General features: G+C 39.9%; 2 protein-coding genes across 2 annotated transcripts in view; both read right to left on the minus strand.

The window, feature by feature from the left end:
- Positions 1-23,559, minus strand: part of LOC134667179 (uncharacterized) — a 36,454-nt gene that overhangs the window by 3,451 nt on the left and 9,444 nt on the right. The window contains exons 4-5 of the mRNA XM_063524497.1: positions 6,701-6,797; positions 6,464-6,587 (exon numbers count right to left, since the gene is read on the minus strand). Of these exons, the coding sequence (XP_063380567.1) occupies positions 6,464-6,587; positions 6,701-6,797 (221 nt within the window). The remainder of the gene's footprint in view (positions 1-6,463; positions 6,588-6,700; positions 6,798-23,559) is intronic.
- LOC134667190 (uncharacterized) lies at positions 4,339-6,249 on the minus strand. The gene is made up of 2 exons (XM_063524509.1): positions 4,930-6,249; positions 4,339-4,477 (listed from the first exon to the last, which is right to left on the minus strand). Exons 1-2 carry the CDS (start codon positions 5,747-5,749, stop codon positions 4,455-4,457), a joined length of 843 nt encoding a protein of 280 aa, XP_063380579.1. The 5' UTR covers positions 5,750-6,249; the 3' UTR covers positions 4,339-4,454.

Consider the following 23,559-nt stretch of genomic DNA (forward strand, 5'->3'; position numbering starts at 1 on the left):
AAAGGGTTAAGCAAATTCATCCGGCGGCCCAGGGTTTTAAGGCAAAACTGTATTTGTGGCCCTCATGAAAAAATAGGTTGAGTATGGCTGTGATAACATGGATAACCTATCGAGTCCCAGGCATAGACCATGCTACTATGTTCTAAATTTCAGGGGGTTTTAATTCAATATTCATACTTTTTATAACAAAACCCGTGTGAAATATCACGTAAGCGGGACTCAAAGGGTTTAACCCTTTACCAGGCTGACAGTTCAAAAATGACAATCTAATGTCAGTCTTACTGATCGAAAATACAACACATGTTTGAAGTGCCATATGTGGGAAATATATATCCCTTAGCCTGGTCACAGGGCGGACACGCCATACATCGAAAATCATTTGCGTTTATATGTGTGCACGGCACGTCTGTACACGCGTCATTGTGTGAGTAAGTGGCTTAGGGCTGACTCGTGCGGCGCGCGGGGAAGGCGAAGCCGAGGCTTGCCGAGGCCGGCCGAAGGACACGACGAGCGGCCCGCTGCGTTGCATAATTCGACCGAAATACGTAAAAAAAAACAAAATATAGGTTTATGTTTTATTTCGCTTCAATTGTTGAATTAGCTTTGTCAGTTTATAGTCCTGCACGTAGTTGGACTTTCAACACGCCATTATTAAATGTACCTTATTGTTGATGCCTATTGATTATTTTATATAACATACATAATTATTTCTTAAATTCTTAAAATTAAATTAAAAATCAAACGCGAATGTCCCGCGACCAACAAGTTCTTTTTTGTGAAAAGAGTGTTAAACTAAAAATAAAACATTTACGAGGAATATCTGTGTAGAAGGTCTAGTTACCTTAGGTACTTTAAATATTAAATGTTGGCTTAACATTCACAAATTCAACGAACGGGTTTTAATTCATATGATATTATTATTTTTACGCAAAAGTATAGCCTTATTTTCTGATACATATTTCGTCTCTTTGGAAAACTATATTTATTATTCATTTCTACAATAAGTACCTAGTTATCCGTACTACCCGTACATCGCACAATACACCGGCATTTTTGATGTGCAGGATGAAGGCGCAGGGCCTTGCGTAGGACTGCGGCGAAGGATGTCGTCGAAAATAAAATGCTTCTTTTACTCAACAAAATCGTAGTTTTAATTTGCAATAAATTACACTACATTTCGTCCATGTCAAAGGGTCGATTAAATCGGATTATTATATATCACATGTTTAAAAGTTATAAAATAAAATTGACTTATGAGGAGCCATTACGTTTCGAGCGGAGGGGAAAACGAAAGAGAACCCGGATAGGTGTATAGTGGCAACATTGATCATAGAGAGAGGTGTTGCCTGTGTAATAATAGAATGAGATGTAAAGGGTATACTACACGATTCTAACACTCCTCCTTGCACTTTACATGCCTAGAAAAGCTCTAAGTATGGCTCTACATAAAGCATACTTAGAATAAATTACATGCTGCAGGCTTAAGTCTAGTAAAAACACATAGACGTAAAATATAGACATGCAGCTATAACTAGGTAAGACAGGAATGAATATCACATTTAAAAATCATAAGTAGAGAAGTGGCTCTTAATTAACATTTTAAAGGCTTAACATTAAGTCCCTGCACAAATTTACAATGTTTTTCAGCACATAAAGGTTTTGTTAATACATCTGCTACCATTTTGTCAGTCTGCAAGTACCTTACATTTAAGTTCCCTTTTTGAATCAGATCTTTAATGAAGTGATACCTTAGGTCTATATGCTTTGTTCTTTTGTGGGAGTGCTCTTTAACTAACAGTAATTTTTGAGCACTTTGGCTATCATTATAAATGACAGTGTCAAAAGTTTTATCGATAATTTCTGACAAGAAATTTCGTACAAAACATATGTCTTTACAACAATCTCCAATAGCTACGTATTCTGACTCGCAACTTGAAAGAGAAGTACATTGTTGCTTTCTTGCCTCCCAGTTAATTACATTAGATCCTAACTTAATCACAAAGCCAGTATAGGACTTGCGGTCTGAAAGGTCATTGGCCCAGTCTGCGTCAGCGTATGCAGTAAGATTAAAAGTATTGCTCTTTGTGAAACAAAGGCCATAATTAATAGTACCTTTTAGGTAACGTAGCACACGCTTCGCCATGCGCCAATGATTTTCATCAAAACATGTGTTAAACATACTAAGTTGGCTACATGCATAAGAAATGTCCGGTCTAGTACAGACTGATAAATACATTAGACTTCCTAATAACTGTCTGTACTGATAGACTTCATCATCTAAACATGTCTTATTTGATTTCTGTAATTTACAATTAACCGGTAAAGGTGTAGAAACAGATTTACAATCTGACATATTATACTTGAATAATAAACGCTTTATGTACTCAGTTTGATCTAGGGTTGTGATACCATTTTCTCTATAAACATTCATTCCTAGACAATTATTCAATTTGCCCAAATGACGGACTTCAAAATTATTTTGTAAAAGTTGTAAAATATTATTAATACAATTATTGTGAAATACATAAAAATCATCAACATACAATGCAATAATAATATATTCAGTCTTTGTCTTCTTTGTATAAATACATGGCTCACATTTGCTCTGAGTAAAATTATTTAGTGCTAAGAAATCATGTATTTTGATATTCCACATTCGGCTTGCTTGCTTAAGGCCGTATAAGCTCTTCTTAAGCAAACAAACCTTATCACAGTTTTTAAAGCCTAAAGGCTGCTCCATATAAATCTTTTCGTTTAATTCCCCATTTAAAAATGCAGTTGTAACATCGATATGGTCTATTTGTAAGTTTAATTCAGTAGCAATAGAAAACAATATTCTCAGTGTGCTATGCCTCACTACAGGTGCAAAGGTGTCCGTATAGTCAATGCCCTCTACTTGGCTAAACCCACGGGCAACCAACCTAGCTTTAAATTTGGCAGGCTTACCTGAGGTGTCGAGTTTCTTTTTGTAAACCCACTTACACTTGACGATGTTTTCATCTGCAGGTCTGTCTACTAAGATCCATACCTTGTTTTTAATTAAAGAGTCATACTCACACTGCATTGCCTGCTGCCAGTCTTCCTTTTCAGAAGATTGCATGGCTTCGCGGTATGATGCAGGCTCATCTGGCGAATATCCTTCCGCTATCATAGATAAATCATAGTCTCTGAGATGCTGTGGCATATTACCTCGTGTTTTACGTACGGGACGTGAACGAGACGTGTCGGAAACAGCCGGCAGCGTCGGCTCACTTGGTGCAGACTCCGGCAGAGAAGACACGGGACCCCTTGGAGCACCCACTTCATCACCGTCGTCATGATCATCAAATGATGACTCCGGCAGAGAAGACAAGGCGCCTCTTGGGACGCAATCTTCATCACCGGGACTGTCACTTGCACCTTCATCGCCCGTACAGTAGTGCTCAGAAAGCGGTGACCACGCCGGTTGCGTCAGGGTCTCTGCATCTGAAACTGTATTTGAAGAGGATGAGCACTCAGCCGATTTATCTTTTTCATTATTTTGAATGACATCATTAACATTAAAATGAGAGTCATCATTAAAATTATTCAATGCATTAAAAGAATTATTTTCATTATTAGTCATTGAATTATTAAAATTGTCTTTATCGATATAGTAATTATAAAAATTGGCTCCACAAGTCTTTTTACTACTGTCATGTTTACCTATAAATTTATCCTCATTAAAAATAACAGATCTGGACTGTATAACTCTATGAGGTTTAGTGGGATCAATCAAACGGTATCCTTTAAAAGTTTCACCATAACCAACAAAAATTAACGCTTTTGCTCTTGCATCAAGTTTTCGACGCTTTTGACTAGGCACATGTGCATAAGCAGTACACCCGAAGACACGTAAATGACTGATGTCTATAGGAGACCCAGTCCATAAGCTCTCGGGAATTCCACCTGAAAGCGCTCTGGTAGGAGACCTATTTTTCAGGTAAATGGCTGTCATAACTGCCTCTCCCCAGTAGCGGTTACACAGGCCGGATTCCTGCAGCATAGCCCTAGTTTTATCAAAAATCGTTTTAAAAGCCCTTTCCGCTGTTCCATTTTGAGCAGGATTGAAAGGGACAGTGGTTTGATGTATAATACCATGTTCTTTAAGATAATTGGCCAGTTTATTGTTTGTAAACTCAAGGCCATTGTCACTGCGCAAACATTTTATTAAAAATCCGGATTGTTTCTCAATCATAGTTTTAAAATTAATAAAATGTGAACTCACCTCTGATTTATGCTTCATAAGGTAGCCCCACGTTTTCCGGGTATGGTCATCTGTGAAGGTCAAAAGGTAACGAGCTCCACCCCAAGTTTCGACTTGCATCGGTCCGGCCACATCTGAATGGATGAGTTCAAGTGGTTGGGTAGTGCGCTTCGTGCTGACAGCAGGATACGGTGCTCGCACCATCTTGCCTGTCAAGCACGGCTCGCAACTACCACTGATGGTGTCTTCTTTCTGAAAAAGTAAGTTCATGCATTTCTCCCCATCACCAAGAATCCTCATACCTGGTTCAGACAAATGACCTAGACGTCTATGGATTAGATCCATTGGCACTGTCGAAACAGCGTGAGCATTCACTGTCTCTTGCCTGGTTTGCAAGAGCTTGGAAGACTCCTCCTCAAGGATGTGTCGCACTTGAGCCTTATATTTATACAAACCATTTTCCTTAGAAGCAACTAACAGTTGATCGCCAGTGACTTTAACATTATCAAAGACTTTACAATGATCCCTACTAAAAACGACAGTATAACCCTTGTCAGTGATTTGACTAACGGACAGTAAATTGCTGGAGAGGTCAGGCACATGGAGAACATTTACAAGGCTAATATTGGAGCACAAAGGGACCCTACCACTACAATTGCTATGTAATTTATTACCATTAGCTATATAAATTGTAGAATTTTTACCTCTAGGTTCTTCTAGTAGCTCCTTATTAGCAACCATATGTTGGGACGCTCCAGAATCCACGACAAAATCATGGCAGCTGCTGCCGCTGCATACCATGGCTGATGCAAGCATAGTGTGATTCTCTTCATTGTTCTTCAGCTCCTTCTTGCGCTTAAAGCAACGCTTGATAGTGTGTCCGCTCTTCTTGCAGAACTGGCAAAACATAGGCGATGACTTCTTCTTCTTGCTTCCTAGGTAGGTCTTCACACCCTCCTGGTCACTCGCACTTCTCCGGTGTTCTTCTTGTAGCAATCTGGCACGCACAAGCTCCACCGTGAGTTTGCTTGTAAGACAGGCGGTTTCCAGACCCGACACCAGGTTGTCAAATTCCTGCGGTAAACCACTCAACAGGATCTCCGCTACCTCATCATCGTCTATCTTCTTGCCTATATCATCGAGCTGTTGAACGAGCCGCATCACCGCCTCGACATATTCCGACATGCTGCTGTACTGGTTGTATTCTACTTTATGCAGTTGACGTAGCAAGAGCACTTTTCGGTATAGGCCCTTGGACTCGAAGGCATCGGCGAGTTTCTTCCAGGCATCCTTTGCCGACGTGGCATCTCGCACGTACTGGTACAGTGCAGGCTTGATCGTTAAACATATCTTAGCTAAAGCGCGGCTTTCGTGGGTCGCATTGGTGTCCGTACCTTCCACACAGCCCCATAGACCATCCAGCGTTAGTAGCATCTTCATAGCAAATTTCCAATTTGAATAGTTTGCCAAGCCATCCAGTTTCTCAACTGGAATGTGCCCGTTATTTTCACTGTTTGACGACATTTTGGACTAATTTGTAGTGACTAGTTGAGCAATCGAAGAAAAGTGAGGTTATATGCAAACGAGGGAAGTGCAATTCTAACCTCAAAAAAATTACACTATTTCCGACGTACCTTTCTGCGGTTTTGTTTTCAGTATCCTCGCAGCACTCTCTTCTGGGTACATAAACTGATGTGCAGGATGAAGGCGCAGGGCCTTGCGTAGGACTGCGGCGAAGGATGTCGTCGAAAATAAAATGCTTCTTTTACTCAACAAAATCGTAGTTTTAATTTGCAATAAATTACACTACATTTCGTCCATGTCAAAGGGTCGATTAAATCGGATTATTATATATCACATGTTTAAAAGTTATAAAATAAAATTGACTTATGAGGAGCCATTACGTTTCGAGCGGAGGGGAAAACGAAAGAGAACCCGGATAGGTGTATAGTGGCAACATTGATCATAGAGAGAGGTGTTGCCTGTGTAATAATAGAATGAGATGTAAAGGGTATACTACACGATTCTAACAATTTTGAACGTTGCGTCATCGCGTCGCGGCGTCGCTAGCCGAACTGAGCGTACGTCAGGAGTCCGTCAGAACTCAGTCGCGGGGCGAGGTAATCCGAGTCGGGGCGGGGCGGTGCGTGTCCGTTCTGTATGATAATACTATTACTTATTCTGTGGCCTGGTAAAGGGTTAATTACCACACTACCATATGACGACATATGTACTTACTGTTCAATGAAATGTACGGAGCCCACTAGCGCTGAGCCGACCGGACAGCTCAAGCCTTTGCTGAAACACACGGATATGCTGTCGCAGTACTTGACTACTTCTTTCACGGGGACGTTCAGGTATGCTACTCGTAGACAAAGAAAGTCGTGGTTAAACACGTTAGAAACGAACCAGACTGTTAGAAAGAGATGGCACTGTTAAAAAAATAAATCAGATAATTAAACTTGCGTATTTTACCTGCCGCATTGAAGATTCGGGCTCCATCCACATGTATAGGTAAGGAATGTTTCTTGCAGATGACAGACAGCTCATCAAGCCATTTCATGGGCAGCACCTGGATACCACATTTAGCACAAATAGTCACACTACACAGATTCCTCTTTATTTTAGGGATATTCGACCGATGTAGCGTTGGACTCTGCACGTGAAACTATTTTGATGATTGGTATGTACAGTCGCCATTAGATATATCGGAGCGGCCAAGGTGGTCACAAATATCTGAACACGCCTCTATTGTCAAAGCGTTAGAGAGCTTGTTCAGATATTGTGAACACCTCGGCCGCTCCGATATATCTGATGGCGACTGTACGTGTCGTGGCCAGATCTTAGAATTGATCATTTCTTGATGTGCCAATCATTGGATTATTGGTTGGAGACATCATGAAAAGTTAAACCTAACCTAAACTATATCATTAAGTACTCAATTCTGAAATGTAATTTCATGAAATTATCAAATTCTAACCTGGTCACATGTACATATTGGCGCCACCTATAGGTATTAAATAAGTATGGCCAAAATACTTTTATTGTACCTACAGGGCTATTCCTATTTTACGTTCAAGGCCTATTCCTATATAATAGCTTGTATCTTCTTATGGAATAGGCCCCATATAGACCGGGAGATAGTGACACATTTTACTGGGTCATTTGTACCAGTATGGCGGTTCGTCAGGGGTCTAAGCATGTAATGAAAATGAAGGAAAGAAAAATGATGGTCATAGCGCTGGTACCGGCGGCCCAATCGCGTGGGCGTTAGTCGAACGTGTCGGATAAAATACGAGTGTCGAACGATTTGTTCCACAAAAATCCTCGTATTTTCCGATAGTCCATAAAAAAGAAGTAGGCGGTAGCGTAATGCCATACTTCTCCGGTGTGACTTACAGCCCGCCATACTGAGGCGAACACATTAATTTAAAAAAAACAATTCAACCATTTGTACCAAGCTAATTTTTGCACAGGTGATCATCGTCGAGCAGCCATTCATGGACATCACCATGCCATACTCTTCGGACGGTTCCAAATGGCCGCCATACCGCCGCAAGGGAGTTAATTTGTTTTTTTTTGCTAAACGATTTGTACCAGTATTGCATTTAAATTTTTGGAAAGTATTTGATAAAATGTGACCGTTATTATAATTGCCATACTTATAGTAGGGGGAAAAAGTGCTGCCATACTTGAAAAACTTATTTAATCGACACGTTTCAAAAATACGACTATGTATACGTAAAATAATTTTTTACAGCATGGCATCATCATATTCTGTTTGTTTAGATACAATTATAGGTACCTAAAAAAAATATTTCAGATTATAACTACGGGGCGGACGACTGTGAGACTTAAGCCAAAACTTAAAACAACAAACAATTTTTTGACGATTTGTACCAGTATGGCATTTGGATTTTTGGAAATTATATGATGCAATGTGACCATTATTATATTTGCCATACTTCTAATAGGGGGAAAAAGGGGCACCATACTTGAAATAAATAAAAAAAAAATGTACACATTTGCCACCTCCTACAGGTATGGCATTATGAGATTTCCATTTATAATCACACAGAAAGTCTTGAAAAAAAATTAGAACATGGTACAAATCGTTTAGCAATAAAAACAATTAACTCCTTTGCGGCGGTATGGCGGCCATTTGGAACCATCCGAAAAGTATGGCATGGTGGTCCATGAATGGCTGCTCGACGATGATCACCTGTGCAAAAATTAGCTTGGCACAAATGATTGTATTGTTTTTTTTTAATTAATGTGTTCGCCTCAGTATGGCGGGCTGTAAGTCACACCGGAGAAGTATGGCATTACGCTACCGTCTACTTCTTTTTTATGGACTATCGAAAAATACGAGTATTTTTGTGGAACAAATCGTTCGACACTCGTATTTTATCCGACACGTTCGACTAACGCCCACGCGATTGGGCCGCCGGTACCAGCGCTATGACCATCATTTTTATTTCGTTCATTACGTACTTAGACCCCTGACGAAACGCCATACTGGTACAAATGACCCAGTAAAATGTGTCACTATCTCCCGGTCTAATATATCAAGGTGGTAGTTTTCACACACGCAAAGCTAAAATGGAAAAATAGTAAATAGCGCCACCTACAACAATAAGATATCACGGGGAACGCGGTGTTGCGTGGAAGTTGTCGGTCTTTTTTATTTACTAGCCTCTGGTACCTAAATATCTCTAGGCGTGTCTCACTCCGCGATTTCTTCGCTTTGCTACAGGTAGCTATTTAAAAGTACACCGTTCCACACCAATTTTGGTGGCTAGCCATAAGCCGCACATGGCGCTGTTGCCACCTAGCGGCCATATCTATCCTGATCGTAACAGACGCGTTTTGTTAGAGAGTGAGTCTTCTGTACCTAGTACTATTATTTATTCTGTGATATCTCTAATGAGCATAATCAACCAGTTGAGAACACCGCCAATTAATTTTATAGATAAGTGCGAAATACTGCTCAAATATAATTAACAAAGGCAATTATTGTCCGGCCAAAGCAGTCTTTATCTATTTTATTTGTAACCTCTGCACCTATGTATGCGCCTATGTGGTCATAATTAGACATTAGAGCAAAGCAAAGTACAGTTAATGAATTTGATTTCTGTGCCACTTCGTAGGTACCTGTCACAGTGACAATAAAGTAATTAATGTATTACTAGCGGTTTTAGTATTGATTGTCACTGACGTCACTGTGACATGAAATTATTTATCAGTGGCGTCAGTGCATCTCAGCATTTCACTCTCTCATTAAAGCAAAATATGAGACGCAACGCAATGCAGATTGTACAAAGAAATTGGATAGGTTATACGTCATAAAATGGGGCATTATCTATGAAAAGGGACCTTATTGTCGATGGCGCTTACGTCGCACATCGTCGCACGGCATTATATTTATATCGGAGCATCGTTAATAATGGCGTAAGCGCCATCGACAATAAGGTCCCTTTTCATAGATAACGTCTCAAATAGTATACAAACACGAAGCAATAGCTCGCGCACGGAGTCTGTGGATTCATAGGCGGAAGCACAAGGGTGACATCACAAACGTGTAGCATTGAAAAGAAAAATCGTCCATAGTCTACAGTAACCGCTTACCGTCCTGCCTTATGCTTGATTGCCACCGATTTAGTATTAAAAAAAACTTTATTTGTCACGGAACAATTTAATGTTTAAAACGAAACCTATTAAGCGCAACGCAAACCATAAATAATTAATACTTATCGTGACTTTCTGCTTATTCAAGGAATGTTGCATGCTACCATAAAAAAGGCAACGTAGGAACATTGCAACTAGGGATTGCAATCCAGCAGCGTTTTCAATCCAGCTGGATTTTTGCTGGATCGGTATCAATCCAGCTGGATCCAGCGCGGATCCAGCAGTTTACCGATTTTGCAAAAAAGACACATGGTGCAATTCTACATGTTTTTTTTATTAAAATGAAATAAACCAAACAAAGGGAGGTAAAGAAGACAGACAAGTAAAGAAGAGGGAATTTCGATAGCTAAAGTGGAAAATAATCAATAAACCAGGCAGTTGACTGTTTGTGATGGGTTTATTTTGCGAACTGACGTACAAAAATATAAACAGTCAAAATAACATTAGAATTTAAATATGGAATTAAAAAAGAACTTAAGACTAGACATAGATAATAGTGTAAACGTATCAAAACCTATTTACATATACACCCTTAACATCCCACCCCCTTGTGTGCGAAAGCACACAAAACTAGCCAGACTAGATATGCCTCTAATCTGACCAATTTTTTAGAAGGTCGACGAAGGATTCCACCTGATGTGGCTACGTCCACCACCCTGACCACTCCGTCTCTGCCAGGGAATGTAGCAACGACGCGGCCGCGTGGCCAGGTTCCTCGGGGTAGGTTCTGGTCTACAATGATGACTAAGTCGCCAACAGTCAAGTCGTGCTCTCTGTTCTCCGCTATCTGGCGAGGTTGCATGGTTGGCAGAATTTCTTTTACCCATCGGTTCCAAAAGTGGTCGGCCAATCTCAACGCCTTCCTCCAGTCAGCACGTCTTAAAAGGTCTCGGTCGTCAAGGGTTGCAGGCAGAACCTGGTTAGAAGATGAGCCAATTAGAAAGTGGAAGGGCGTTAGGGTTTCCTGGTCTTCAGGGCCAACAGGGACATGGGTCAGAGGTCGAGAATTTACAATTGCCTCAGCTTCTAGAAGGAGAGTTACTAGGACTTCGGGATTAGGTTCTCTTTCACGTAATGTGGCGTTCAGCGCGACTTTGATGGTGCGAATCAGTCTCTCCCAGCATCCGCCGAAAAACGGAGCAGCGGCAGGAATAAAGCTCCATTTTATTCCTCTATTGGCAGCAAAATCGTAGACCTCGTGCTGATAAAATTCTCGTAAAATTCGGTCTGCACCAATAAAACATGTACCGTTGTCAGAATATACAGTATTGGGAGTTCCTCTTCTAGCAATAAACCGTCGCAGGCTCATTATTGCGGAGTCAGCAGAAAGGGAATGTACAAGCTCCAGGTGAACGGCTCTGGATGTCATGCAGGTGTACAGGGCCACATAACGTTTCTCTTGTCTTCGACCGATCTTGGTATTTAACGGGCCGAAATAATCCAAGCCAGTGTACGTGAATGGGCGGCGGCGGTGGGCAAGCCGCTGAGGAGGAAGGTTACCGGTCATCGGATTCATTGGCTTTGCTCTTTTAATGCGACAGAACAAACATTTGCTGGTGACGCTTCGAACAGTACTGCGCAGATGAAGAAGCCAATATTTTTAAGCTTAGAATAAATTTAAAAGTCGTTCGCAGACGTTTCTGCTTGTTAAAAATTAAAATAAAGCCAATATTTTTGTCGAACCTCATTGACCACCATTTCATTGTTTGCATGTCCAGCCTTGCGATGGTAGAAATTGACCAATAAGCGCACTACTGGGTGTCGTCCATCGAGAATGATTGGAAACTTGATCTCGGAACCGACGTCTTGTACGGCAACGATTCTGCCAGCTAGGTGCAACAAGTTGTCTGGCCCCATTCTGGGAGAAAGCTTCGCCAGGCGACTACTCTTTGGTATCAATTCTCCACGTTCTATTATTGGGATTTCGTCACTAAATGATTCAGACTGTACTTTCTTCAGGACGTGCCTTTCTGCGGCTTCCATAAGTTCCGCTGTCAGGGGGATTAGAGTGGTGGACGTAGGTGTATTCGTACGTTGACGAAGCCTAACATCGGTGCTAGGAGCAACGCGACCTACGCGATCTAAAGCCGAGCGAAATTTAGACGCAGCTTGCAAAACGCGAGCAGTAGCACGAAGTAATCGTAGCCAGTCACTAAAACGACTGAAATCCGCGGTAATTGTCAGATGACCAACCACAAGTCCAGAAGTCTGCTTCCGCTCTTCCTGGACTATAGGCTGACCAGCTGGTTCAACAGGCCAATTCTCCGGAGGATCGAGGAGGAACGAGGGACCTGTAAACCATCGGTGGTTTGGATTAAGATGAAGCGGCTTAATCCTAGTGGCATCGTCCGCAACGTTCAAATCAGTTGGGACCCATTTCCAATCTTGCACGCGCGTATTTTCTGTAATTTCTCCTACGCGATGGGCCACAAAGGGTTTGTACGTTCGTGCGTCACTTCTGAGCCAACCGAGGACAGTTCTTGAATCTGTCCACAAGAAAGTTCGTAAAGGTTTTTTCTTATGAAACTCTTTAATAGTGACAGCAAGGCGAGAAGCTATCAAAGCGCCCTGCAATTCTAGACGAGGAATTGAAGTGGGCTTCAAAGGTGAGACTCTCGTCTTACTGGTGATGAGTGCGAGCTTGACTGTACCATCTGCATACAATAAGCGCCAATAAGCGACGGTGGCAAAGGCAAGCTCGCTTGCGTCCGCGAAAATGTGTAGCTCCCTGTGTATAGGTTCTCCATTGAGCTTGGCGTACCATCGTGGAATCCTAATTGTAGATACGTCAGACAGTTCCTTAAACCACTCGTTCCACTTTAAAATCTGTGATGGTGGAAATGGTGTGTCCCAGTCAATATTGGATCTCCACGCCTCCTGAAGCAGTATACGCCCTTTGACCACTATTGGGCCCAACAAACCTAGTGGGTCGTATACTTTCATGAGGTGGGACAACACTTTGCGTTTATTAAAACTGCCCTGTAGTATGAGACCTTCTAAACCGGTCCTAAATCCGATAGTGTCTGATATAGGATCCCATGAAACACCTAAGGCTCTGACGCTACTTGACTCACTACCAAGTGACATCTCACTAGGTTGGGCGGCGCGCAGTTCAGTCGGTACAAGACGCAATGCTCCTTGATCGTTAGAAATCCAGCCACACATTTCGAAACATGCGTTACGATGAATAGTCACAACATCGGATGCCATCTGTGCAGCTTCGTCCACATCGTCCAGGCTATCCAGGAAATCGTCCATGTAGGAACTATGGATACTTGCGTTGGCTGCCGCTGGATACGAATCTTGGTGAGACATAGCGTTTTTATGTTTAATGTACAACGCAGTAAAAGGACTGGACGATGCTCCAAAAATGACAGCTGTCATCCGATATTCTTTTAGAGGCGTTGTTTCCCTTGACTGAACGTCGCGCCATAAAAAACGTAGTGCGTCACGATCTTGTTCACGGATTTTTATTTGAGGAAACATTTCCTTAATATCAGCTGTTATGGCAACAGCGCCCTCTCTGAACCGAAATAAAATACCTAATAAATTTTCTAAAAGATCAGGTCCTTGAAGCAGCAACGAGTTTAATGAAACACCCTGATTAGTCGCGGCTGCGTCGTGGACAACACGAAGTTTACGTTTTTGTGGATGGTACACGCCAAAATGAGGCAAATACCACCTTATTCTTGCGTTAATGTCACTTTTATTAGGTTCAGATTCGGTTTTTAATTTATTTTTATTGTTATTCACACTTGACAGCTCAATGTCAAAATTTGTTTCTGCTTTATTCGGACTGACTGTACTAGGTTGTAAGTTATCAGATAAGGTGTGAATTTTATTTGAATAATCGCCTAAATTGGTATCGTGTTTGAGATTAATGCTGGTGTTGACGCTTTTAGTGATAAAATGATTATAATAAGTGCCGGGATTGCACTCCTCAGCATAATTTTTAGCAATCATGTTATCAATAAACTTTTTATATGCGTCAGCAAAGGCGGGCTCACGAATCATTCGCCTTTCGAGGCTTAGAAATCTTGATAAAGCTTGCGGGTAGCTATCGGGAGCACACTGTATGTTGTCACGCCACGGAAGACCTACTTCATATCTACCGGTCGGTAAGCGTGTGGTGGTAGCATCAAGAATCTCGACGGCGCGGGAGTCTAGCTTGCTAAATAGAGTCTCGCGCTTAGAGATACCGAGCGAGTCGAGTTTGTATTGCTCCTTTATCAGTGACTCCAGGCGTTCATTCTCAGAAGGTTCAGTGCGGTCTAACTGACAATGGTTGACGAACTCGACTGGCTTGGTTTTGCTACTCGTTGGTCCATACAAAGTCCACCCAAGCAAAGTGCGACAAGCGGCGGGCTCGTTACGTCTGCCTTCACAAACCTCGCGACATATTGACAGATGCCAATGCTCAGCACCAATAAGTACGGTTGGTGTAGCGTCAGCATATGTCAAGTATTCGGCTAGGTCTTTTAAGTGAGCATAAGATTCAATAGTCTCTCTAGATAGAGTTTGTTCGTTCAAGCCTAACGATTGTACAGCCTTAGCATGATTTACCAAATGGATATCAGATTCATATTTACCTCTTATGTAAAAGTCAACGTATCTTACCTTTGTAGTTTTTTGTAAACCCATGATACCATTGACAGTTATGATCTCTTCAGGCCCTATTAAACCTATGCGAGCAGCCACTTTACAATCGATCATAGTCGCAGTACTGCCATCATCGAGAAACGCGAAGGTTTCATAGCTGCCATTTGGCCCTGACAGTGTCACTGGTAAAACCTTCAACATTGTAATATTTGAACATATTTCATTAGACGTTTTATGTTGGTTACACGATATACCTATATTAGACACAATCACATTATTGTCTGACACCTTATTATCGGCTGGCGAGGAACTCGACGAATGCTGGGTACCACTTTCAGCCGCAGGAACGCAAATGATGTTATTAATCCGTGTATCGGGTGGAGGCGGTGATGTAAACGTTTCCTGCCTGCCGTGCAAAAGAGGGTTGTGTCGAAAAGTACAACCATCGACCCCGCAAGGGTTGCTTTTGCATAATTTCCATAGGTGTGAGTTGTCTTTTAGACATTTATAACAAACTTTGTGTTCACGCAACCAACGCCACCTATCGTCAACAGATAACGACGTAAATTCAGTACATTTTTTTATATTATGGGATTTTTTACAATAAACACACTATCTTACCAATCGTTTTATTTTTGTCATGAGTGACGGAATGTATATTTTCACGTTTAAATGGTTTATTCATTGGAAAATGTACTCGTGATTGTTGCGGTATAGACATAGAAAGCCCTACTTCTGGCGATAAAGCGAATTTAATATAGCGTTCGTGTTCGCGTGTTAGAAAGTCAGATAAAAGTTCTAACTTTGACTTGAGATGGTTTGACGTTTCTGACAAATCTGACGCATAATCAGACCATCTCATTTTCATGAAAGGGTTAAATTTTCCTAGAATATTATGAAACAGCTCCGGCGATTGTAAATATTCTCGTAGGCCGAGTAATTTCATAGTAGACAAAGAATTGCGTACCTTATTAGCGAAAATACCTATCTCCTTTAGGTCAGGCCCGAGCCGAGGCAGCGTTTTCAAAATCTGAACTTCGCCGAAGACAATCATTTCGGGACAAGCAAATGTACGTTCGAGTGCTGCCATGATATCTTCGGAAGCTGCCGCGGTGTTGAGTAAAGAGGCGACGGCCTCCCGGGCGGGCCCGCGAAGTGCGTTATATAGACGCGCCGTATTTTCTGCGGGGGAATAAGAAGTTTTAGTACTATCAAATAAGTATTTAAATTGAAGCCATTGTGACGAGTTGCCATAGAAAGTTGGAAGCTCAATTTTAGCTTTTCTTGGCACGTCTCGTGCGGCGAGCGCTTTAGCTGCGGCAGCCGTATCGGCAATAGCTTGTAAAAGCGTAACAGAGCCGGTTATTGGCTCGGTTTGCTCTTGACGGCGGCACTCTTGGTTTACATAATCATTATTAAAATCAATCACTGCATTATCGTGGCCGTTTTGACGTTTGACGTTTTCACGCAATAAAGGTGAATGAATACGGTTATTTACTACATTACACTCTACAGTAGGTTCTGGACGTAAATTTATAGGGGGATCGGCAGTCATGGTGGTAACTACCGCTATATGAGGCGGAATAGTTATACCCACTTCGGCCCGTGTGTCTACGGGTTGCCTTTCCTGATTTACGTCACGAACCCAAGATGCTGTACGAGAATATGCATTACTAACCGTGTGATTGGAACGCTCCTCGGCTTCTAAGGCGGCTATTTTCGCTTCAAGTTCAAGCTGTTCTACCTGTTTAACCTGCTCAAGGAGTTTCCGTTCGCGTTGAAAGAGCTCTTGTTCCCTTTCTATGCTCTTGCGGGCCAAGTGGGCCTCCGCGGTCAATCGTCGTGCCCTAATCGTGGCCGATGATCGCGTAGAGCCCGAAGCGCGAGACCTGCAACTGAGGGGAACATTAACTTGTTCGGCGCTGGTGCCGGTTGTGAGGCACTCGCGAGACGTCCCGGGGATTTGCGGGTCGGAAGCCGCGGGTGGTACGGTGGCGTCGGCCGCACCGTGATCCAACTTTTTGGACTGGCCGAGCCTACCCGTGGCAGGGGTACCCGTTTCCGAGCGCGTCATTTTAGCGCTTTTAGCCGACTGCTTGGTTTTAGATCGCAAGATCATGAGTGAGGAAGAAGGACCAAAATAAAGAAGACAGACAAGTAAAGAAGAGGGAATTTCGATAGCTAAAGTGGAAAATAATCAATAAACCAGGCAGTTGACTGTTTGTGATGGGTTTATTTTGCGAACTGACGTACAAAAATATAAACAGTCAAAATAACATTAGAATTTAAATATGGAATTAAAAAAGAACTTAAGACTAGACATAGATAATAGTGTAAACGTATCAAAACCTATTTACATATACACCCTTAACAGGAGGATAGAGTCTGGCTACTGAAATTTTACCTAAATTATTGGCGGGAAATTCAAAAAATCTTGGGCTGGTCACACTTTGTGTAGTAGGAATTATAGTTTTGATACTAGACAATATCTTTGATATTCTGTGCACAAATAAGGTACCTAAGGAAATAAGCTAAATAAACGTTTAAGTGCACTCAAAGTCAGCTCACATAATTTCTACCACTATTTAAAGTACAGTCAACGACAAACACACATGTTTACGTTCCAATATTTAGATTAAACAACTGTACCGCTATTCGGAACCTAATAATAATATTGAGAATGGCAACATTGCGTTGTTGGTCGTATTGTCCTTTTCTAGCATATACGTCCCTCTCTCTCCCACGCTCCCACCACACAGCAGTTTGCTTTTTGGCGGTTGTCGCAAAAAACAAATTTCCAACTCATTGGCTTGCTGTTTTTCCATCTGGAAGGTCGTGAAGCTAAACTGCTGGTGAGTTTTTGAATTTGTACCCCAGTTTAGCTGACTATATTGAAAAACAGTTTCTAACGGCTTTTGCCGTTCGAAATAAATATTTAAATTTAGTGTCCGTTAAACTATCTAGCAAATAAAAACGATCCGGAATAGTAATGTGTAAGTTTTCAAAGGCTGCCTGCGCGCACCGTGGCTATGCTAATGAAAATACTAAAACACATAATGTTATTAGAAAACACATCGAGCTGGTAAAGCATGCACTTGTCACCATTAGAATTTAATTAATTTTATACCTACATTAAGTCTCTCCTGAGCCTTAATTATAACTCATTACTTTAAATCTTTGTGTGTCTATAATAACGGTTAAAATTATAACACTTAAATGGTGATGTGTGGAGGCATACCCTTCAGTTTTCAAGTGATTTGTGTTTTCGAATACGAAAGGATCGGATAGTTAATATGTGTTACGTAGAACCTACGTATTAAGGTAGAAGCTTATAGACGTGTAGGGTTTATCTGTCGAAGTATGTATCAGCAACTTTCGTTTTATCCCGTTCCGGGTTAAATATAATATTGCAAAATGAATTTTTTGGTAATCAACTTGCTGATAAATAACGTGTACCCGCTTAGGAGTCGACGAAGCCCCGCTTCGCGGGGCTTCTATTTCCGCTCTGAGGGACACAAGGTAACGAACAAACCTACATCGCAAGCATTGCATTTATTTTTGTGGAAAGTGAGTACTTTGGCAGTACGTAAATTTAAATCTGACTAGACAAAGAGAGAGATTAGCATGGCTCTGCGCAAGAATTACATGGAAATCCTTAAGTATTTCACTCCTTATCTTCCAACTTATATCTCTCTAACTAGATCTCTGATTTTGAAAAAAAAAAAATGGAATGTAGGTAGATAGGTATCTTTTTAAATAAATAACAGGTTGCTTAAGAGGTCAACGAAAAGAACTCTTGCATGTAGTTGCTATATGTGCTGGTATTATTTTGGATTTGAATAACTTGATTATTCATGCTATATGTAACTACATACAAGAGGGTCAATCTTTAAGCCTACCTACCTACCTACATAAATAGTACCTACACTGGTAAACGTTTTAAATAAAATCGGAAGCCTGTGACTTGAAAGGGCATTAACAATATGGGAATCTTTAGATTGATTCATTGACGAAGACGCATGGTTTGTTTCATATTGTCAAATTATATTCGCTAACCTAACTGTAGAGTTAAAGTTTAGTTATGGCAAATCTGCGCGTCACCGTGAATGACACTTTCTAAAAGTGCTTATTAAAGTAAATCCTTTCCCCTTGTCGAGCGAAGAACTCGCAACTAAGGGAATATTACCCATAAACTTCATTTGAATGATATTCTTATGCCTATGTCTGTTACGGTTCCACTAAGAGAATCTTTTATTCAGTCACAAACTAACGTCAAGTTATTTGTGATGAAACCAATATGTTGTGTACCTATCTAAGCCTGCGCAAGGCTGCCATGTTTCCACCTGCGTAAGGTGTGCCAAAGAATCTTTGATTCATTCACGAACTGATGTCAAGTTATTAATGATGATATTACAACCTATGTAAGCCTGCGCAAGGCATGTCAGAAATTAAATGATATGGTCATAACACAGGCGACCGAGTAGGCCACAATCATAAAATATAACAAAGATGAGTATGTAAATACCTCCTTTTAGACAAAGTGAAAAGGGTTCTAACAAAATAATGTTCTTGGTAAAAATCAGTCGAAATAGGCAAGGCTTCATTATTCGAGGTTTCATTTTTGTTTACCAATCTATTTTAAGGGTCCCGAACACCCTATTGGCTAAACCCAAATTTGAACATTTCTAAAACTATAATATAATAGGTATAAAATAACCTAAGATTCCGGGCCTATCTCGACTCATTTTTATTTTAAAGAAGAAAAATATAAAATTGTGGTCTGGAGACGCTAAGCCTCATAACGTGGGTGGCATAGATAATAGTAAGAGATTTAGTCACCTAAATTCGACCATAAGCCCAGGCAGAATATTGATAATTAGAATAAGATGTGGTCAATCCTCCAAGGTCCAGATAACCTGTGGACTCTTAATTAAATCGGGCTCACTAAGCTCACGACACGACATAGCTTACGGTTCAATTCTGAAATAAGCTATGTTTAATATCACTGATGGTGTGAAAATCAAATTACAAGAGCACAAACAGCCTGCTCAAGGTGTACAAAGGGTTCCGTTTAGCGGCCCTATGAATATCTAAAAACCTTTGAAGTCTATGCCTGCTATGGCAGATTAGAAATTAATATAAATTATATTTGCCTCGAGAGCACTAGTCTTTCAGTTAACATGTTTACGAGTACCTACCTATGTAGGTACACGACATAACCAAGGTTACCTATTTAATTATTATATCCCTGACTGGCATGGTATAGAAAAATTGTCATGTGCTGCACAAGCATGTTGGAAATAAAAATTTACAAAACTGACCTAACGGGGCGATTATGAATGATTTATTTTACACCCTTATGTCTGCCTTGTGACCCTTGAGGATTCGAACCACCTTGATCGTAAGTGCTCCTATGCACAGATTAAGTTTATTTTAAACTACCCATGCTCTAATCTCAAGGGCACGTGCTTCTATGCACGGACCAAATATTGTTAAGTATCACTTAATTCACTTGTCATTATTCGTCATAGTTTGATACTATACGTTTAACAAATGTACCCACCGTGGAATGTAATGTACCCACTACATAAGGTTTTTAAGAAACAGTGACTTGACGGTTTGCACGACCGGTTCTAGTATAACTTCGGGGCGGTCACGTCTAGAGCATGACCCTCTAGTTCTCAATTTATACAAAATTATAACATTGTGATACTATTTGCTTTGCACAATGTGAAACAGAAGCAAGCCTTGCGAAAAGGCGAAGCTATTTTGAAACGCGAGTACTTTTCAAAAATACATTGTAATACATATAAATATGTCTTTGTCGTGGAACAAGTACACCCAAACAAATGCAGTCATTTATTATAATATGTTGGCAAAACTCTGCCAAAGAGTTATATAGTCTGTATGTACAGTGTAACCTAAAGGCATCAATGCACATGAATCTCTTGAAACATGGTGGATCAAATAATTTACACCCCGTCTGTGTCTTGCTCCTATTACCAAATCTACAAGTTAAGGACCTCAACCTATATATAGGTGCCCTTCTTGCTCGAGACCTGTAAAAAATGCACACTATAATTTCATGCAGTCACGTGTCGGAAAACTAGGTCCACACACTTAGCGCTATCGTGAATATTATCCAAGAACTCTGTATATTGCCTCCCAGAAGGCGGGATGTTATTAGACTAACCTATATAGTAGGCCAGAGATATAGTATACAAAAGTACACTGGCCCAAATTAAGTAATATTATATTTCAGATCTTGCTATTATTGAAATATAAACAAGTAACAATTATCCTTAGTTCATAAGGAGGATAAGTATACCTAAATATCTAATAGATTCGACAAAGTGTTGATTCTAGCGTTGGATGAAATAGGTCCCTCTTAAAGGGCCTCTGCGCTGTTGGCTTTGGGCGCTCGGCAAAGGTCGGGGACCCCCTGGTTTCCCACAGCAAATAACGTAAAATCACGAAATAAGCACATAAATTTGTATTTCGGTTAAAAGCACCTATGCGATGAGCTAGGGTTTCGAATTAAGTATCTTATTCCTTATAATTTACACACTGAATAGAGAAAACTGAATATTCAGAATTAAGCAATGTTTATGAATAGTTTACAGAAATTAAGCCACTTTAGCGGTCAGAACCAATAAAGTTTTAAGGCTTAATATGTCTACCAGTAGGCACCAGATAAAGTAAACCACTGAGAAACTACTCTTACTACATATATACAAATTAATGAGTAAAATTAAGCTTATGATAGCTAAACATTAATTTAATTAGAATGACTCGGCAAATATTATTGATAAAGTTCTGTGGCAATTCTACATTAACCATTTGAACGCCAAGAACACCAAAAAAGCGTCATAACTAGTGCCACAGCGCAGTGAACACATTGAGTGTTGTGGCTTAAGCTCTCAAAGTAACCTTCATACTTTTAAGTAAGGTTTATTTAGGTTGACTCGCGTTCTCGTTAGTAAAGCGTTTAAAAGGGTTAAATGCATTTTATAGCTATAACTATATATAACCTATAACCAAGTATATGGCTTACAGTCATTAAAGAAATTTAGTGATTCCCTATGACATTTCAACAAGTACCTATATAATTTTATTAACTTTTTTTGTGGTGATAGTGATATAACGAATAATTAAAATATTCGTCTATTTAATCCCGAGGGATTCTGGAAATAGGAAAGGTCCTGTCCTTGTTATATTCCTGCAACTGCTTACTTTACTATTATAGATAATTATTATCAAATTTGATAATAATTGCTACTTATAAATAAAAACTACTCTAGTACTTTGTTATTTTTATCTTTTCACACTTGAATTACATTACTCCTTAATAACAGATGTTGTATGCTCCTTGAAGAGTAGACTGACTTATCACATCTTTTTTTTTTTTTACCTAGTTTTCACATATGTACATGTAATTAAGTAGCCTTGTTGCGACTCACTTATTCTTTTTGAACATTTATAAGTACATTAAGTACGTATATAAAATGTTAAGTTAGTATCATAATATAATGTATGTGTACATTATTAATAATAAAAATGAATATGAAATATGAATATCAAATTGTATGCTTTACTAAATACCTCTCTCCTCACAGGTGTTAAAATAAAGGGTGTACTGCATAATTAATTAAACACTCATATAATAATATTACATAATATACATAATAAGTACATGTATATAATCACATTGGCTTGGCGTCTTCCCACCACCAGGCGATAACAAACACGTCTCAATATTATTATTAGGTTCCGAATAGCGGTACAGTTGTTTAATGACAGCGTTTTACACAAAAATAAAACGCTAATTAAATAACTTACCCTATTCGGAACCTAAAGTTTTAATCCTGCCTGGTGTAAATATGTATAATTTTGAGACAATGAGTTGGAAATTTGTTTTTTGCGACAACCGCCAAAAAGCAAACTGCTGTGTGGTGGGAGCGTGGGAGAGAGAGGGACGTATATGCTAGAAAAGGACAATACGACCAACAACGCAATGTTGCCATTCTCAATATTATTATTAGGTTCCGAATAGGGTAAGTTATTTAATTAGCGTTTTATTTTTGTGTAAAACGCTGTCATTTTATAGATATTTTTCAGAACTTTTAATTTATCCGTTTCTTTATACACTTGTCCTATTTATGAGATTCAGGCATTAATAAATTCACGTACTTAATCAAAGTAATCGGCAAATGTTAGAACTAGTACTTAAAGTATCAAAATATTTATAGAGCACCAACCTCGTATTTTGTTTACATTTGGTTAGAAGTTGTAAACATTGCACTTTTTCATTATACAACGCTACACGTCGACTTCGCACATTGTCGTAATTATTTACGAGCTTAAATAATAGTTTGTGAACCTCACTCAGCATAGAAATTATTAATATTATTTAAAATAAACCCCATAAAAACCGCAAACAATTTGAATGAATGACATAAATCGACAACTGACTTTTAGCTTTTTTTCAAATCATAGACAATTGGTGATACAACAACGAAATATCTGTCAACAATTTTTGGCTAGCCAGACTCTAGTAGGGCGTAATTTAAACTTAAAACATTTTTATTTCTTTTGAGACCTCTGAAAGTGAGTACTAGTTTATTTGTAACTGTTGCTGGTGCTGCCGGACGTAAAATTGACACAGTGAATCTTCTGTAAATAACCTTTTAAGCCTGTGGTTGAACGGTTACATGTTCAACATTAGAATTAGAATTAGAATAAAATAAAATAAAATAACATAAAATAATTAGAATCTTTGAGCATAGCACTCCGGCCCTCATATTTTTTGTAAAGTAATCCCATAGTTTTTTTATCACATCCTCGTCCATTTTAACGTTCATATTAAATGATTTTTGTATAGGTACCTACACAAAACTTAAATTTGAAACGAAAGTTCACACGCGGTTAAATAATCTAGCAACACTAACGATAGGAGCTAGAAAGTCGTGGAGTAACTTACTGCAAAATAAAACGGTCAAGCAGATGGCATCGCATTCTCACGCCGATAAGGACCCGACAAAATATAT

This window comes from Cydia fagiglandana, chromosome 9 (assembly GCF_963556715.1).
Source record: "Cydia fagiglandana chromosome 9, ilCydFagi1.1, whole genome shotgun sequence".
Lineage (NCBI taxonomy): Eukaryota > Metazoa > Arthropoda > Insecta > Lepidoptera > Tortricidae > Cydia > Cydia fagiglandana.

What these genes read in the sequence shown, in the direction of transcription:
- LOC134667190 (XM_063524509.1), bottom strand. Translation starts at nt 5,749, where the DNA reads ATGTCGTCAAACAGTGAAAATAACGGGCACATTCCAGTTGAGAAACTG. An exon ending in GCTACTAGAAGAACCTAGAG is followed by an intron (nt 4,478 to 4,929) that starts GTAAAAATTCTA and finishes TTACTTTTTCAG; the next exon opens with AAAGAAGACACCATCAGTGG.